This window comes from Microplitis demolitor, chromosome 4 (assembly GCF_026212275.2).
Source record: "Microplitis demolitor isolate Queensland-Clemson2020A chromosome 4, iyMicDemo2.1a, whole genome shotgun sequence".
Classification (NCBI taxonomy): domain Eukaryota; kingdom Metazoa; phylum Arthropoda; class Insecta; order Hymenoptera; family Braconidae; genus Microplitis; species Microplitis demolitor.
In genome coordinates, this window is record NC_068548.1 from 10,711,960 (window position 1) to 10,731,590 (window position 19,631).

At 28.0% G+C, this 19,631-nt stretch overlaps 1 protein-coding gene across 2 annotated transcripts in view; it reads left to right on the forward strand.

Annotated features, from left to right (window-relative positions):
* Nucleotides 1-19,631, forward strand: part of LOC103569521 (cold shock domain-containing protein E1) — a 102,260-nt gene that overhangs the window by 25,568 nt on the left and 57,061 nt on the right. For both annotated transcript variants that reach the window (XM_008546859.3, XM_053738658.1), the window contains exons 5-9: nucleotides 5,619-5,829; nucleotides 5,931-6,160; nucleotides 6,250-6,511; nucleotides 9,017-9,250; nucleotides 18,506-18,711. In XM_008546859.3, the coding sequence (XP_008545081.1) occupies nucleotides 5,619-5,829; nucleotides 5,931-6,160; nucleotides 6,250-6,511; nucleotides 9,017-9,250; nucleotides 18,506-18,711 (1,143 nt within the window). The remainder of the gene's footprint in view (nucleotides 1-5,618; nucleotides 5,830-5,930; nucleotides 6,161-6,249; nucleotides 6,512-9,016; nucleotides 9,251-18,505; nucleotides 18,712-19,631) is intronic.

The window sequence follows — 19,631 nt, forward strand, 5'->3', positions numbered from 1 at the left end:
TCTGACAAGCCGCAGTAGTTGAACACTCCGGGAGTAGTAGTTGAACTAATAAAATATATGGCAACCAGGCACACCAAAATTTTTCAACGTTTTATTGAAATATCAAAAGAATAATAACATATTATTAAATAATATTAAAAATAATACTGTGAATACTTAATATGATCATTTAAAAATGAGAAATATTTGTATTAAATTATTTAATTACATTTTTTATTGCTAATGAATTTATTTATTTAATATTTAACAAACTTGATTGTAAATTTTACCAATTGTAACGGATTATTTTTTATTAAAAAATAAATGTTACACGGAAAGAAAATTATGGGAAGTGTTCCTATGCATTATAGGATTAGTTCCCATAATGGTATAGGAACTGTAGCCATACTATTATAGGGATGGTTCCTATACATTATGGGAACCATCCCTATATTAGTCTGGGTAAAATTCCCATACCATTATGGGAACCATTTCCATAATTGTATGGAAATAGTTCCTATATCAATATGGAAACCATTCCCATAATATTATAGGAATGATTCTCATGATGATATAAGAAATATTCCAATTGCATTATGGGAACCATTCCTATAATATTATGGGAATCGTTCCCATACTATTATGGGAACCATTCCTATAATGTTATATGAATTGTTACTATAATTTATGGGAATGGATCGTATAATTTATAGGAATAGTTCCTATATATTATGGAAATGATTCCCATAATATTATAGGAAGTCTTCCTATAAGTTATAGGAACCATTCCTATAATTATAGTGACCATTCCTATAATGGTATGGGTAGCATTCCCATAATTATAGGAACTATTTCTATTATTATGGGAAACATTCCTATAATAATGGGAACTGCTTCCATAATTTATGGTCGTAATTCCTATACTAGAATAGGAAAGAATTTCACATAATTATGGGAACCATCCCAATAATTTTCTTTCCATGTATTCATAATTTTCATCTTACCTATATGCTGTGAACTTTTTTTGGTTAGAAAATAATAAAAATTTATTTTGATGAGATAGATACGTTTTCACACGAAATCACTTGAAATTATTACACCAATTGTTGATGAATCACTCATACTTTATTTTCGTATATCTTTTTTAAAAAATAAATAATTAAATTAAATTATTTGTTATTGTACTAGAATACATTTCACACTGTTCACCTACTGCTGCTATGAAAATTACATGGACCCAATACTTGAACATGTAATACCATCTTGTTCAAGTTTTGGGTACCGCTTTGAACATTGGGAGGTATAGTTAGACGCTAAAATTTAATATAAAAACTTTAGTTTATGTCTATGCAAAAAATATATAGTATTTAGAAAAGACTATTCCATTGGGTGGTACAATTTTGTTTACTTAAAATGATGATATGTCTTTTTTTTACTGATTGTTCAGCTTACAGTATAGCATCTTTTTTATGCAAAAAATAGCATCTATCGGCTATTCTCGACATGTCAACTTTAAAGTTAAAAAATATATAATTTTTTTTATTTATAATTGGAACAACTTACAGAAATCAATTACTGTACCATTTAATAATTATAACATGCGCATATTACTCATAATGTATATACGGATTTTGTACAATAACAATTCTAAAAGTCTGTTCAACTACTGGTCCCATTTTTAGAAGTGTTCAAGTACTGGGTACTTTACCTTAATACTTTTATTTATTAAAACATGACTAGAGTTGAAGCTGAGTCAACAGTGCGCTAAGACGCGCCGTCCTATCCCAGCGCGGTGCTCGCTCATAAAAAAATATAGACTAGCTGAACCAATCGCGAGCAGTGAAATTTTTTTGCGGAATATTCATCTATAATAAATAGCGAATATGACAAAAAAAAATTTTTTTCATTATTTGAGGGAGGTCATAAAAATTTTAATTTGTTTATTTAAATGTTAATAAACAAATAAGTTCCAGATGTTTTACTGTTTCGAATATATGAATAGTAAACAATAAATCCTCAAAATTTCATTGAATTATCTACAACGGTTTTTTTGTAATTGATTTTTTAATTGAAAGTCCGCTAAATTTTTATTGCTAAAAAAATTGTTGTTAGAATGAAAATTTCAAAAAACTGTTTTGGAGTTTAATTGTTGATGGGGATTCCTCCCTGAAAAAATGTATAAACTCGAATTCCATGATCAAGTGAAAAATGGAGGAGTCCACTTGACGTGATCTTGCTCAATGGCAAATAGTAATTTTTATTCGCTAAGTAGCAATTTACATTATCGATATTTTAAAAACTGCAATACCTTGACAAAATTTCATTTGCTATTATAATTCTTAGAATACTTGAGTTCTTTTTACAATATTTACAGTAATAGTTATAAATGTTGTGAAGTAAAATATATATATAATCTTAGACCATCATCTACTTTATACCAAAATTTTCTATTTTAACTGCTAGGTTTTATAAAATGGTTAAAAATAATGATAAATCTTATAGTAATTTATTTTAAATGAATTTTTATATTCAAGTTTGCCCCGATTAAAAAATTTAATTTGAAAAATCTAAACTATTACATATTGTATTATATCATAAAATTATAATTTGAAATAATTTAAAATAATTAAAAATTCTCAACTTCGAATTAGAAAATAATATCGCAATTACTGGTTCCTCGGACAATTCAAAATTATTTAGAACTAGTTGACACGGCAGACTTCGTACTGCCTCAATCGATTGTAGAGCAAAATAAAAAAATCAACTCTGTTTCGGTTTCCACTATATAAAATTGGTGCATTATCGTACGATGGACGGTGTGGCTCAAGAAGTTATAGATCAAAATGAACGGAATATACTATAATGCCGGATAGCTCAACTGGTAGAGCACTCGGCGCGATACCGACGTGGTCTGGGCTCGATTCCCAGTTCGGGCTATCTATATTTTTCTCAATTTATCTATAAATAGTCTTATTGAGAAGGTTTGTATATTTAGGTTTCCACTACATTAAATTGGCGTATTACCGTACGATGGATGATGTGGCTCAATAAGTTATAGATCAAATATAGTATAGTACCGGATAGCTCAACTGGTAGAGCACTCGGCGCGATACCGACGTGGTCTTAGGTCGATTCCCAGTTCGGGCTGTCTATAAAGCGTTCCACGCCAAATCAGACACAATTTAGCTTTTGCGACTCGGATTTTTTTGTAACTTTTTTTAGTATAGGTTGAAAGAGGCCTTTAGGATTTTTTTCAAATTTTTTCCCTCAACCGTTTTGGAAATATCAAATTTTTAAAAATGGAGAGATTTTTTTTCAAACGCCTGTAACCTTGCGAAAAGTGGTTTAAAAAAAATTTTCAAGGAGTCAAAAAATGTTCGTTTTTAGATATTTTTTGATAAACAATATCAAAACAAATTTTGGAACCACGCTTCTATTGAAATTTTAACTTTTAAGTATAAATTGTCGATTTACAAAAAACACGTACTGATCGATTTTCCTCATAATTTTTCACAAAAAACTGTCATCTACTCTACAACTTTTCCAGCTATGCTCATAACGGCACAACGATGGGATTTATTTTTTTATTAGATTTTTTAAATTTCATATTCCAGTTTTTTTTTAAGAAAAATGTCTTAAAATAATAGCATGCTCAGGATTTGTGTTAATAATTATGTGACAAACAACTATCATTAAAATTTTCAAATTTTCTTCCATAGAATAATTATTACTAATTAGTCAATAAATAATAATTTTAATTGATAATAATAATAATTAATTAATTAATAATAATTTTTCTGAGGAAATAAAATTAGAAAATTTTAATGATAGTTGTTTGTCAGATAATTATTAACAGTAAATCCTGAGCATGCTATTATTTTAAGACATTTTTCTTAAAAAAAAACTGGAATAGGAAATTTAAAAAATCTAATAAAAAAATAAATCCCACCGTTGTGCCGTTATGAGCATAGCTGGAAAAGTTGTAGAATAGATGACAGTTTTTTGTGAAAAATTATAAGGAAAATCGATCAGTACGTGTTTTTTTGTAAATCGACAATTTATACTTAAAAGTTAAAATTTCAATAGAAGCGTGGTTCCAAAATTTGTTTTGATATTGTTTATCAAAAAATATCTAAAAACGAACATTTTTTGACTCCTTGAAAATTTTGTTTAAACCACTTTTCGCAAGGTTACAGGCGTTTGAAAAAAAATCTCTCCATTTTTAAAAATTTGATATTTCCAAAACGGTTGAGGGAAAAAATTTGAAAAAAATCCTAAAGGCCTCTTTCAACCTATACTAAAAAAAGTTACAAAAAAATCCGAGTCGCAAAAGCTAAATTGTGTCCGATTTGGCGTGAAACGCCTCCTATATTTTTCTCAATTTATCTATGAATTGTTTTATTGAGAAGGTTTGCATGTTTAGGTTTCCACTATATTAAATTGGTTTCCACTATATAAAAAACCAATTTAAGATAGTGAAAACCTAAACAAGCGAATCTTCTCAAAGAGACAATTTATAGAGAAATTGAGAAAGATATAGATAGCCCGAACTGGGAATCGAGCCCAGACCATGTCGGTATCGCGCCGAGTGCTCTACCAGTTGAACTATCCGGCACTATACTAAACTCATATTTATTCAACTTTTAAACCTTTTGTGGACTTCCACAAATAATTCAAGACCAAAATTAGCCAAATCGGTTCAGCCGTTCTCGAGTTTCAGCGAGACTAACGAACAGCAATTAATTTTTATTTATATAGATAGATAATTCGAACTCTCGAGTCATTTCAAATTATATTAAATGAGAAAATAATATCGCAATTACTGGTTCCTCGGAAAATTCAAAATTATTTGAAATGATTTGAACTTTCAAATCACTTCAAATTATATTAAATGAGAAAATAATATCGCGATTTCTGGTTCTCCGGACAATTCAGAATTATTTGAAATCATTTAAACTATCGAATCATTTCAAATTAGATTGAATTAGAAAATAATGTCGCATATTACTGGTTTCTTGATTTAATTTGAAATAATTCGAGAGTTCAAATTGTTTTAAATAATTCTGAACTGTCCAAGGAACCAGAAATTGCAATTTTATTTTCTAATTTGATTTAATTTGAAATGATTTGAGAGTTCAAATTATTTTAAGTAATTTCAAATCAGAAAATAATATTTCGTTATGTTTTATTTAAAATGATTCATTTCAAAATTTATACTTGAAAGCAAAATAATTCAGACAATTTGGAATGATTCAAAATAATTAAGAGTTGTGTAATCTCAAATCATTTCGAGTTAGATTTCTTAATCAGGGTTTACTCTCACAAATGTAGTCAACTCAAAATATTATCAAAGAGATTTTTGGATGTTGTTATTTACAGAATGATCGTTGTGAAACAACTATTGATTTTCATAATTGTCTATTCAATTATTAATTATCTGTAGTATAATTTTTACAAATCGTAAAATTTACAGTGCCAACCATAAGAATTAATAAAGACATGGAATTTTTTGCTAATAGTAATTTTTGATTTAGATAAATAATAAGTAATTATTAACTAATTTTGAGCTGCGTTTTCTTCCGTGTACATACGTTCATATCGATAATAAGACATTACAATTATTACATTGTTTCTTTCAGAGGAAATTTAGGTGCTTGTCACGTTAGACTTGAAAATCCTGCACACCCAGTTCGTTATCGTGGTGTAATATGTACAATGAAAGAAAGTTTTGGATTTATTGAACGTGCGGATGTAGTCAAAGAAATATTTTTTCATTTTAGTGAAGCTAAATCATTAAAAGAAGAATTGAAACTGGGAGACGATGTTGAATTTATTATTCAAACGCGTAATGTAATAATATGTTCTTATAAAAACAAAAACTTAGATATTGAAGTTTATCAAACCATGAAAATCAATATTTTTTGTATTTGATCGAATTGAATTTTTTGTAGGGAAAAGAAGTAGCGTGTAATATTAGTAAATTACCTCCGGGTTCTATTATCTTTGAAGAAATTAGTAATGAAATAATAAAAGGTCAAGTATTAAAAACGTTAGAAAGAGGAAACGCTGCCCGCCATCAAAACGATCCACTACCAGGACGTATCCGCTACAGAGCTGCCGATTATTCTGAAGAAGAAATTCCGTTTGGTGATAAAGATCAAAAGGGCGATTTTACTCTTAAGTATAGATTTTAAGAGTTATAATTTAATTTACTTTACTTTTATTCTCAGTGGACTTTTATTCTGTAAAATGTTTATTTTTTGCTCACAGGCATGGTGATTGGGTTCAATTTCTAATTGCAACCGACACTAGAGATCAATTAAAAAGAGCTACAGAAATATCATTACTACCAGAGTCTTTTACGGTATCTGGTGAAAGACGAGAACAAGGTATAATTGCGGCATTAAAAGATGGTTTTGGATTTATTCGTTGTGTTGATCGAGATGCAAGACTATTTTTCCATTTTAACGAAGTACTCGATATCGATAGAGAAATAGCTGTCGGCGATGAAGTAGAATTCACTGTGATACAAGTATTGACTTGATGTTATTTGAATATATTTAGTAGGGCGCTCTGTTTGAAATGAACATTTCTTTTTTTGGTTCCCATTGAAAATCTGGTTCTACATGTTAAAATGAAAATTCAGTCCAATTTTAAGCTCTTAATATGAATTTTAAGAACTAGAACGACAGCGTTGAAGTTTTTCTATAGTAAAAGTATGTCAATCGCGATTTTTTTCTTTCTCTTGAATAAAACTAAAAAAGTTCCAATCTAATTTTTAAGTTTCTCGAAACCTAACAAATAAATTAAGTCAGATTAACCTTATTAATATGGACATTTTTTACTTTAAATGACTAAGTTCATATATCTCTTTAATTATCAATTTTAGAGATTCGGCTTATATAATAGTAGTTTATCTATCGAGTGCAATCGTGTTTAAGACGTGAGTGATAAGAAGTTAAGAAGATTAGAAATTAAGAAGAAAAGAAAAAAATTAAGAAGATTAGAAGTTAAGAAGATAAGAAATTAAATTTTCAAGTCTTACACGTGGACTGTAATTAAAGGTACCGCTAAGCACATACAGGCTTTTTCGGAGAGCATACAGTTCTCTTCAAATTAAACTTTAAATCACACGGAAAAAAAAATGTTTAAATTTACTCGAATTATCAATACTTTTTATTGTTTCAAATATTACTGCAGCGCCCGGGTGTAATTTTGTTTTGTTATTATAAAGTATAAGGTTAAAATATATGAGTGAGGTAAAGGTATCATTTTTAAGAACTCTTAAATAAAAGTTCTTGAAAAGTCCATAAATAAGACGTCAGTCTTGTGACGTCTAAATGTATTCTTTTTTAAACTTCTTTATGAAGTCAAAATTCGGAGCTCTTTAAAGACGTCATGGTAAATTCATAGTGAAGTCTTATTTGCGAAGTCAGAAAAAAAAACTCTTTGAGAATTCTTTTTAAAGATGTCTTACTGAGTTCGCTAGATGGCTCATTCGACATCTTGAGAACTTCTTAAAGACTTCTTTGAGATGTTGATAACACGTTAAAATCATAAATAGTAACTCATTCAGAACTCATCAAGACGTCATTTTGCTATCTGGGTGACTTGTATAGTTTCATTAGCAGGATGATATTTTTTAGATTGCCTTTAGTAAAGATTAAATTTTGTACCATAAAGTTTAAAGTTTCAATAAAAATCTCCAAGTTGATATATATAATCTCATAGTCGATCGTTATTTTATTTTATGCAACAATAATAATAATTTTTTTTATGAGTCCTAATTTTTAATATTTCAAATAATAAAAATATATTTTTCCCGATAGGAACGTTTCATATTTTTTTTTTTATTTTTGGTTTTCTTTCTATTTTATTTTTGTTTATATTTTGAATTATATATTTCTGGCTTTTGCCGTTGCTCTCGTAGTACAAGGTTCCATTTGGGCTTACGATTTGACCCCCTCCCTTTCCCTTCTCATATTGTCTGTCTTCTTATCATCGTGCATTTAATTGATTGCATCCTTGTCTGTATTATGAATAACTGATTTAGTCGATACAGTATATAGTTGTTCGGATTTCTGTATGAAAAATCATCAGAAAAATTTCAGCCGGCTCACGGGCTTGAACCGCCGACCTTTCGCGAATAGCGTCCAGTCCCTGGGACAGAGCACTTGGCCACCACATGCGTATAAGAATTAAAAGTTATTTTCGTACTTGAATGGATGACGATAGCGCTGGATGAAATTTGCTGAGGCTGATACATACTTTTTACAAATTGACGAAGTACAGTGTACAGTTTCACATAGTCAATCTTTATTGATTTCAGTGAGAATATTTAATATTTGCTTTAATAATAAATATTCGTCAAAATTTATTTATTCCTGTTTATATCATTAAATTTTACTGTTGACTAATTTAAAAATTTAAAAACAACTTCTGGTAAAGTTTCTTATTGAAAGGATTTTACAAAATAACGATCTAACTAAATTTATTATTTTGTATACTTTATATTTTCATTATTTGAGACTTTAATTTCTTATTTTACAAACGACAGATATTTAAGCTTTGGCTGTTAATCTTTAAAGTTTAATTTTTTTAAATAATAATTTTATCCAAATAAACTGTATATTTAAAATTCGATTTATAATTATTATTTATTAAATATTGAAATCATGATATTACTATTTGAATGAATATTAATTGCGATAAATATTATAATTATTTAGATATCAAGCTTTATTTATTACAGTTCCTTTTTTCCGTGCAACAAGATACGTTAATATGAGGCTGAGTTTTATTCAATAAAAAGAAAAAAAAATATATTTACATATTTTTAGCAAAGAAAAACTTCAACGACGTAGGTCCAGTTCGTAAAATTTACATCAAAAGCTCGGAATTGAACTAAATTTTTATTTTAAAATGTAGAACAAGATTGTCAATGGGGAAGAAAACAAAAAAAAATGTTCCAAACGGAGCACCCCAATATTTATTCTTAAAATTCACTTAAACAACTACAAAGTTGATTAATATATAGGATCCTCCGACTTTTTTTTCAAATCGTCAAAGTGCGATTCGACTCAAACATTTACCTTCTGGCACTGTTCAGTTTGAAACTGTTACTGAAAGTGATTTATTAGGAACTGTTATTCAAGATATCTCTGGTATTGATCCTGGGCTAATTGGTTATACAAAGGATGGACAACAGAAGAATATTATTTTCTTCACAAAAGATTGTGATTGCAAAGTTATTCCAAAGTTGGGTGATAAGGTAACCAAATTTTGTAAAAATTACTTAGTCAATAGCCTTCATCTCTCATACACTTGAATACTTCATGATTTTAAGAACAGTGTGTTCTACACTTTCGACGAGTAATTATAATACTTTATATTAGTTCCTTGAGCTTAGGTAAATGTCCCAATACTGGTACGACGTAGGGTATACGACTGATATTTATCGTTTTAAAAATATTGAAATAGATTATAAAAAAAAATAATTTATCACATAATTTAAAATAGGCATGTACCTGTTTGAGAATAATCAAATTAATTGATTTCGCTTAAATTAAAGATATATATCAAAAATTTTCTACGATATCCAAAAGACCCAATACCAGAACAGTAAATGACATGATTTATTTTTTATGAAAATGAGTTTGAAATGTTTTGAAAAGGTAGATTTATTTTATTAGTTAATATTAAATATAAAATATTTTTAAAAATAGTTATCAAAAATATAATAATTTCTTTTTTGGCATTTGAAAATACAGTATTAACAATTATTAAATAATATTAATGTAAATACATTTAATATTTCTAAATGATTGAATATGTAATAAAAAATAAATCTTTTAAATTGAACGATAAAAACAAAATAAATAATTTGAGGTTACACTTGATAAAATAATTTAAAGAAAAAATATTAAACATCAAAGTTTACTGTTTCAATGTTCGTGTCCATACTTAACGATATCGATTAAATTCATAGGAAATAGGCCTAGGAAATGAATGAATTAATTTGAATAAATTCTCACGTTTCATCATTTATTTATGACTTCCTCAGCAACGAAAATCAAAACTAATCGTAATAGTCTTGGGCCTAATCGGTCACCACTGAGAGCGCTCAATTTAGTTCATAATCCAATGGCGAACTAATTCGCTCTATTAGTTCATTAGTTCTTTTTTTAAATAATTTAATAAAAACAATAAATAGAGAAAAACATATATTTATGATTATTGCAGGTTCTGTTTATTTATGGAACATAAAATTTTTTATTTAAATAAGAATGAAAAAATAAAAGAATTTATATTAATAATTAGTCAACAGCTAGTCTCGTTTCTAGTATAATGCGTAATTATATTACAATACTTAAAAAATGCTAATTATTACAATTAAAGTTGACATTTTTTTATAACACATCAAATCTTTTACTTAAGTAGAAATGAAAAAATTAAATAATTTATATTAATCATTAGTCAACAGCTAGTCTCGTTAAGTAATGATCTAATATATAAATAGTCTCTCGAAATATCAAGGCGCGCACAGAAAAAGTAAATAACTCGGTTGGTCACATAGCGCCAGTGTCTAGTAAAACCGACGCTAAAAAAAATATAAAAAGAACTAAGAGCGAGATCATCGATGAACTAGTTCGCATAGTTTACCTAAAGGAGCGCTCTTCCGACCTAGGTCGTTCGCGAACTACCCAAGATTAAATCGTACAATATTGGCGATAATTTCACGACGGGTGGCGTTCAAATCGGTAAAATAAACTAAAGATAAATAAACATTTAGAAAATTAAATTTAAATAGATAAAAAAGTAGATAATATAAAAAATTTATAAAAAAAAAACAAACAGTAAAAAAATACTTAGGTAATAATTTAAATGGATAAAAAAATATATTGGTAATAAAAATAACAGAAAAATGAAAACTACTCTAAAAAAAAAAATTAGCCAATTAAAACTGAGGATAAAAAAATACCGCGCATTTATATTTATCCGCAATTTTTTTTACTCAGGAAATTAATTATTTTTTTTTTTTTTTCATCTATATTTTTAATTATACAGAATTTTTTTATCAATTTATATAATTATAAATTTTTGTTTTTGCAATTTTTTATAATTATTAGCTTAATCGAATAGATTAATGTATATTTATCTTTTTTTTTATTTGTAAATTTTTTTTTTCTTAAATTAAATTATCCGTTTCTTTGCTTACCATATGTTTTTTTTTATTATGTATTTTATATATTGTTTTTTTTGATATATCAATATTTATAATTATACCAATTTTTTGTTAGCCGATTTTAAAAATGCGCGCTATTTTTTTATCCTCAGTTTTAATTGGCTAATTTTTTTTTTTAGAGTAGTTTTCATTTTTCTGTTATTTTTATTACCGATATATTTTTTTATCCATTTAAATTATTACCTAAGTATTTTTTTACTGTTTGTTTTTTTTATAAATTTTTTATATTATCTACTTTTTTATCTATTTAAATTTAATTTTCTAAATGTTTATTTATCTTTAGTTTATTTTACCGTTTTGAACGCCACCTGTCGTGAATTTATGGCCAATATTGTAACTTGTGAGCAATCACATGAGAATTGTAATAATAACATAAATTAGGTTAGATTGTATATCTTATTTTTATAATTCAAGTGTCTTATACATAGAAGCGATGAAGAAAGACCTTATATATTAAAGTCATTGCCATAATCTGACTCATTCTTATTGTAAAAATTTGACTTCAAATTAATTACTGTTAATTTAACTCTAAATATTTAACATTTAAGGTTTTCTCTACGCCACAACGTTGTAACTCTCCAGCACTCTCGCTATGAGATTTTCTCTCACGCTCATATGTTATATAAATTTTCTTTAAAATTTCAAATGTAATGGATGCTTGATATTTTTTCTATTTCTTTAAAATTCAATGCTCTATTAGATAACAACACATATTTAATTATTCTTGTATAATATTTAAAAAAAAAAATATTTATTGTTGTTCTGTGAGATTTTTTCTCATCACTATAGTAAGATAAGGTTCAAATTTTAATTTGATAAAAACCGAAGTAATTTATTTTTATATATTAATTTATCTAACGTTAGTTCTAGTTAATTGTTAAACCTAATCATTCATAAATTATATAAAACAAAGTCTAAAACTAGAATTAATTAATTGTTAATAATTGATTATAAATACTGCTGAGATTATTTACATCTAATCTGAAATTTACCGTGACATTAATTTTTATAAAACACATTTCAATAATATTTCTCATAATCCAATTCTGTTCTCCGCCAACTATTGCAATATCTTCGAATTTCAAATTATATCCAGTATCAAAATGGTGAGGACTTAAAGCTGTTTTATTTTCTTTGATAATATTAATATTTTTACAATCATTTTTATGTTGAGCTATTCTTTTCTTTAACTTTTGTTTTGTTTAACCTACGTAACATAGGTTACACTCACACGGAATCTTGTACACAATATTACTCCGGTCTAGAGTCTCAATCGTATCCTTAAAACTCGAGTATAATGATTGTACTTTCTTAACATTACAACTAGATAGATTGATGTTCGCGCCTTTAAAGCATTTGTCTAACTTCAATGATTAAGGAACAATAAATGGAAATTTCACAAATTTTTTTATGATCATGTTATCCTCAGATGCAGTTATTGTTTTTAATTCGAAATCGTTGACTAAATTATGAATCAAACCAGTTGGATAATTGTCATTTTTAAGAAGAACCAACTTTCTTCAGGTTATTTGCATGGGAAACCTGATAACTTAAAGAGAGTACATGATGTAACAATCCATCAATCACGCCTATTTTCTGTGTCATTTAGATTTAGATTTAGATTTTGTTTATTTTATGCCAAGGCACAAGCCAAATGGCAATTTTAATTGCAAATTGATTACATACGAATAAACATATAAGGCTATAAACGTGAGGACATAATATGGTCATAGACGTAGGTAATTGTTTTCAATGGTACGGTAGATATTTAAGATGCAATAAAGTAATACAAGATAACGTAAAAACTAAAATATTAACATAGGAATACAGTGTGACAGAGCTCACTTGATTTGATTTGATTAGAATCTTTTTAATTCAACCAATAATTTTAAGACAGTAATAAAGAGGCTCAACCTTGAGCAGAATAAAGTTCAGACTAATTATCTAGATTTAAGAAATAATCAAACACTTTGCTTTTAAAGTGTCATTGGGTGGTTCGACCAATATTTTAATATTCTTCCCGAACTGGTTAGTTTTACAAATCAATTGGTTTTTAATTTACTATCTGGAGACCCCAGAATCATCAGATCTAAGAATGGAATCATTGAATTATTCCCACATTCCACTGTAAATTGAGTTTTATCATTAAATCTATTAAATACTTTTAATACGTCCTGTGTTTTGTTACTCGGAAAAGCTATTCTAGTATCATTTTAACAAACCATAATTCAAAGTCCAGAGTATTTATGACCCCAGAGATCACGTGGTTCGTAACGATACTAGCCAATGTTGGACTTGGAGGATTACCCATGCTGGAACCATCTAATTGTCTATAATACAACAAACTCAAAATAGTTCTTTACTCTGTATTTAAATGTAGAAATCACTGGAGATATTACTTGATGTAAGTATTTGGCCAACCGATATTTTTCAACCTAGTGTGCATTTCAATATTCAATTTTTCTAATTTATTCAATTTCCATGTCGTTATTTTTATATCTATATTTAAAATATTATTCTGAAATGAATTAAAAATTTTTTTCTATTTGTTTTGTAAACTGATGTACCTCCGATTGTAAATTATAACTATATTTTAAATTATTGACGATATCTTTCGGATAAAGTTCTTTCATACGTTAAACAAAACAAAAGTTAAAGAAAAGAATAGCTCAACATAAAAATGATTGTAAAAATATTAATATTATCAAAGAAAATAAAACAGCTTTAAGTCCTCACCATTTTGATACTGGATATAATTTGAAATTCGAAGATATTGCAATAGTTGGCGGAGAACAGAATTGGATTATGAGAAATATTATTGAAATGTGTTTTATAAAAATTAATGTCACGGTAAATTTCAGATTAGATGTAAATAATCTCAGCAGTATTTATAATCAATTATTAACAATTAATTAATTCTAGTTTTAGACTTTGTTTTATATAATTTATGAATGATTAGGTTTAACAATTAACTAGAACTAACGTTAGATAAATTAATATATAAAAATAAATTACTTCGGTTTTTATCAAATTGAAATTTTAATTTAAACTCAATTGAGTTCAAACATATTAGTATAGATGGCATGGCAGAATTTCTCAATAATAATAATAATAATAATAATAATAATAATAATAATAATAATAATAATAATAATATCATATTTTAAAACGTTGTGGCGTAGAGACAACCTTAATTGTTTAATATTTAGAGTTAAATTAACAGTAATTGATTTAAAGTCAAACTTTTACAATAAGAATGAGTCAGATTATGGCCATGACTTTAATATATAAGGTCTTTCTTCATAGCTTCTATGTATAAGACACTTGAATTATCAAAATAAGATATACAATCTAACCTTATTTATGATATTATTACAATTCTCATGTGATGGCTCACAAGTTACGATTAGTTTTGATTTTCGTTGCTGAGGAAGTCATAAATAAATGACGAAACGTGAGAATTTATTCAAATTAATTCATTTATTTTCTAGGCCTTTTTCCTATGAATTTAATTGTAACAAAAATTTACTTTTATTATTCAAATCAGAGTTTATTTATATTTATTGCATTTTTTATAACAATCATACTTACTGCATAAAATATTATATTTCAAATAATAATTAAAAAAGCTCATGATTTAGCCAGCCAATAAAACAGACCATTAGTATCTACTAATAACATTAACGTGACTGACTGTTCTGCCAGTGTTACCAGAACCTTTTAATCCAAAATAGCAGTGGTACTAAGCACAAGTTCATTTAGATGTACGAATATACGAATTGCCCTGGTATATCCATATTCCGATAAATTATGGTATTTATCGTAATTTACAGCATTTATCATCATTTACGGCATTCGAAAGAATTACGTTATTTTACGGTACAATACTGCATTTTGTGGTAAAATTTGGCATTTTATGGCAAAAGTACGGTATTTTCTGACCACATTGCGATAATTTTTAAGTGAAGTATTGCACCATGAAACTGTAAGAAAAGCATATGGTGCTTACGGAAAAATACCGTAAAATTTCAAATTTGCCATAGAAATACCATATTTTACTGTAAAATGCGGTAAACTACGGTAATTTACTGTATTTTGGATCCGTCAGGGATATAATGAATATGATGATACAATTTTCTTTATATTGTCAAGGTTTTCTTGAATCTAATGTCATTCCATTCATATGTATATTATGGTGCGTCATTTCGGAGCAACATTTTTTTTTTTAAGTGCATGGCGAAAGATCATAGTTCAACACAAAAAAAAAATTTTTGCGCTAGAAAAAAAATTCTATGTTGATTACAGACCTAGCTCATTGAAAAATTCGATTTTCCCATTTAAATAACACGGGAAAAATTTTTTTTTAGCTTTAAGTATTTTTAACTCGTTATCAAATAAAGAGATCAAATAGACTGATACGCATTTTCGTAGGAAATTGAACGCTCTACTTTGAGCTCTAATAACTTTTGAGCAGGTAGATTTATCAAAAAATGAGTAGAGGCCTTTTTTGTAGAGCGCTCAATTTCCTACAAAAACATGTATTAGTCTATTCGATTTCTTTATTTGGTAGCGAGTTGAAAATACTTAAAGCTAAAAAAAACAATCTGGGCGTCGGTTGACCCTGCGGCCAGCCCCAAAACTTCCCGCTGTTTTCGACCTCAAAGAGCTCGAAAACATTAGTGTAGATATATTTTCGAGCTCTTCGAGCTCGAAAATGCTATCACATGCAATTGTTTTTTTACGATCTTTTCAAGCTCTAACAAGTTACCTGTTATGCTGAAGTTTGAAAATTTAAGAATCGAAAATCATCAATGAAGCGGTTTTTAAAATTTAGTTCCTGATTATGTTCAGTAAAATAAGTGTATTGAGGCAGAAATCAATGTCGGGGATCAAAATCAAGATTTAAATAAATTTTGACTCATGTAAGAAACAATAAAATATGAAATATCCGATAAAAATATTAAAAACTACGTTTTATCGATTTTTTTATTGATAATATGATTTAAACTAAAAACCAAGTTCGATGACATTATATGATCAAAAGAAACCATAAAAAAGATGAGTTGGTATGATATCAGGCACATTTTAGTACGTTATATTATGATTTATCCGGAAAAAATAACATAAAATGTTATTTTTTTAACTTTTCAACGCCGATATCTTTTGAACTAATCAATCGATTTTGATAGTTGACGTGGCAATCAGCGCGTTTTATTGAATTCTAGAGCTGATTAAAATTTGAAATCGATCGTGTCAGTCGTTTCGAAAATATTTAGAAAAAACCGTTTTTCACCATTTCTTTCTCCCGCGATAACTCTCGAACGAATTATCCGAATTTGTTGTTTGAGGTAGCAATCGACGCGTTTTATTGAGTATTAGAGCTGATTAGATTTTGAAGTCGATCGTATAAGTCGTTTTTGAGAAATAAATAAAAAACTAAAAAAAAAATTTTTTTTTTTTTCGTAATTCGCAAATATTTTCGAGTCTATTCGATCAAATAATCTGAAATTTTCAGGGAAGTTGATGGCCAACAAGCTCTTTCGATTGCCACCTCAACCATCTAAATCGATTCATTAGTTCAAAAGTCACAAAGAGTTTACATAAATACACACACACACACACACACACACACACACACACACACACACACACACACACACACACACACACACACACACACACACACACACACACACACACACACACACACACACACACACACACACACACACACACACACACACACACACACATACACACACACACATACATACACTCGGACATCATTCTGAAAATAGTCAGAATAGCTTCCTAGGACCTCCAAACGTCGACATCTGACGAAAACTCGATTTTCGAAAATCGGGGTGAAAACAATAACTTCCCGAAATTTTTGAAAATCGTCGATTTTCTTAGCGAGAAGTTAAAAATCAGTCTATCGGTTGACCCTGCGGGCCAGCCCCAAAACTTCCCGCTGTTTTCGAGCTCCTTGAGCTTGAAAACATCCTTGCAAATAAATTTTTGAGCTCTTCAAGCTCGAAAATACTTTTGTATACCTTAGTTCCGAAAAAAACCGTTTTTAGCATTTCTTTTTCCCACAATATCTCTCAAACGCATTAACCGATTGAGATGGTTAAGGTGGCACTCGACGCGTTTTATTAGGTTCTAGATCTTATTAGATTCTGAAATTGATCAGATGAGTCATTTCAAAGATAATCGAAAAAAACCGTTTTTTACCATTTCTTTCTCCCGCGATAACTCTCGAACGAATTAACCGATTTTGATGGTTGAGGGGGCAATCGATGCGTTTTATAAAGTTCTAGAGCTGATTAGATTTTGAAGTCGATCGTATAAGTCGTTTTTGAGGAATCAATAAAAAACTAAAAAAAAATTATTTTTTTTCGTAATTGGTCAATATCTTCAAGTCTACTTGATCGAATGATCTGAAATTTCCAGAAAAGTTGATGGCCGAAAAGATCTTTCGATTGCCGCCTTAACCATCCAAATTGGTTTTTTACTTAAAAAGATATAAAGTGTTTACATACATACATACACACATATACATACAGACACTCGGACATCATTATGAAAATAGTCAGAATAGCTTCCTAGAACCTCAAAACGTCGACATCTGATGAAAACTCGATTTTCGAAAATCGGGGTGAAAACAATAACTTCCCGAAATTTTTGAAAATCATCGATTTTCTTAGCGGGAAGTTAAAAATTTTCTCGTGTTATTTAAATGTGAAAATCGAATTTTTCAATGAGCTAGATCTGCAATCGACATAGAATTTTTTTTCTTGCCCGAAAATTTTTTTTTGTGTTGAACTATGATTTTTTTCACATCCATTAAAAAAAAAATGTTGCTCCGAAATGACGCACCCTAATATTTATTTAAAAGAACACAAATTAAAAAAATAATTTTATGCATTTTTTATAAGCTTAAGACTATTAAATGATTTCTTAGCAAAATCATTAGAAGATATGAAAACGTCATGGATCTGTGACTATTGCTATAATTTGCATTTTGTTTTTCATACTTCGGATATATCCGAAAATTCATTTTAAATTCTATTTTGTAAATAAAAAAAGTCTTATTTAATTTTATCGTGTACAAGTTTAAATATAATATAATGATTATCAAATCGTTCCGGTATTGGGTCTTGTTCTGGTACTGGGACATTTACCTTATGAGAATTTAAACAATAGAGGCAACACTGGATTATGTTCAACCACAGAAAGAACTGTGTAAAAGTTTATTCATAAAATTTATTCGGTTCTTAGGTCAAATTCAGTATCTGTCAGGTAAAAAGAAATAAAGAGTTAGTCGCAGTTGACATATCACTATTTGATTTAAGCGAAGAAAAGACGGAAAATGGTAACGAAAATATAAGTGGCTTAATATGTCAAGGTTTTATCGCTGCACTTAAGGATGGTTTTGGTTTCATTGAGACATTTAATCATGAGAGAGAAATATTTTTCCATTTTAGGTAAATTAAAAAACACAATGTAAAAACCGTAACTAAATAAACATAACTAAATTGCTCTTGCATCTTTTTACCTGTAATTTCAAGATTTTACACGTTTCATATGGATCTGGAATATTGGCCTTATTATAAAATGATGCTGGTAACTTTAACTTAAAAAGAATAGTAGAAGTATAGAAGTCGTAAGAGCCTGGAGACAAAAAATAAAAAAAAAAAAATTAAAACTAAGTTTTTTGCATGGAAATCGGAAATTAAAAATAATATGGAAGAAGTTTTCATGGAAAAGTTATATTTAAAAAGTAGTTGAAATGGAAGGTAGATTTTTCACTCAATCGATCTAATAAGTTACTTTCGTACACGCATATCTTATGATAAATGTTAGTGTGTAGTCATGGTATGAAATTAGGTTCGTTTTCTAAGAGTGAGGGTAAAAAAGGCCAATGACTTACTTTCTCGGAGAACTTCAGATAGTTAATTTGACAAAACATTATGTACATAATATAGCAATATAACCTTTATGCAAATAAAGTATTGCTATGTTCATAATCTACAATGTTTATTTAAACTTAAGATGGCTACTATAACCTAACGGTATTACTATTAACACATTATTATCTTTCAATGTGAACAAATTAAAAGATTATTTTATGAACGACAAGAAAAATTTAACGGAAATCAATTTTAATGTGTGATGTATAAGTCATTAAGACTTGCGACAAAAAAAAATGTTGATTTCTATATTAAAAAAAAATTTTCAATGCTTTAAAAGTATCATAAGACAGTAAAAATATCATGTTTGAGGTTCAAAATTAAAGCTTATTGATTCAGCTTTAAGATACATTTAGTATAAATTGTCTAAAATATTAAGTTTCAAAGTTGTACGAACCTTTCTGAATAAAAGATGACAATATAAAATAACTGAC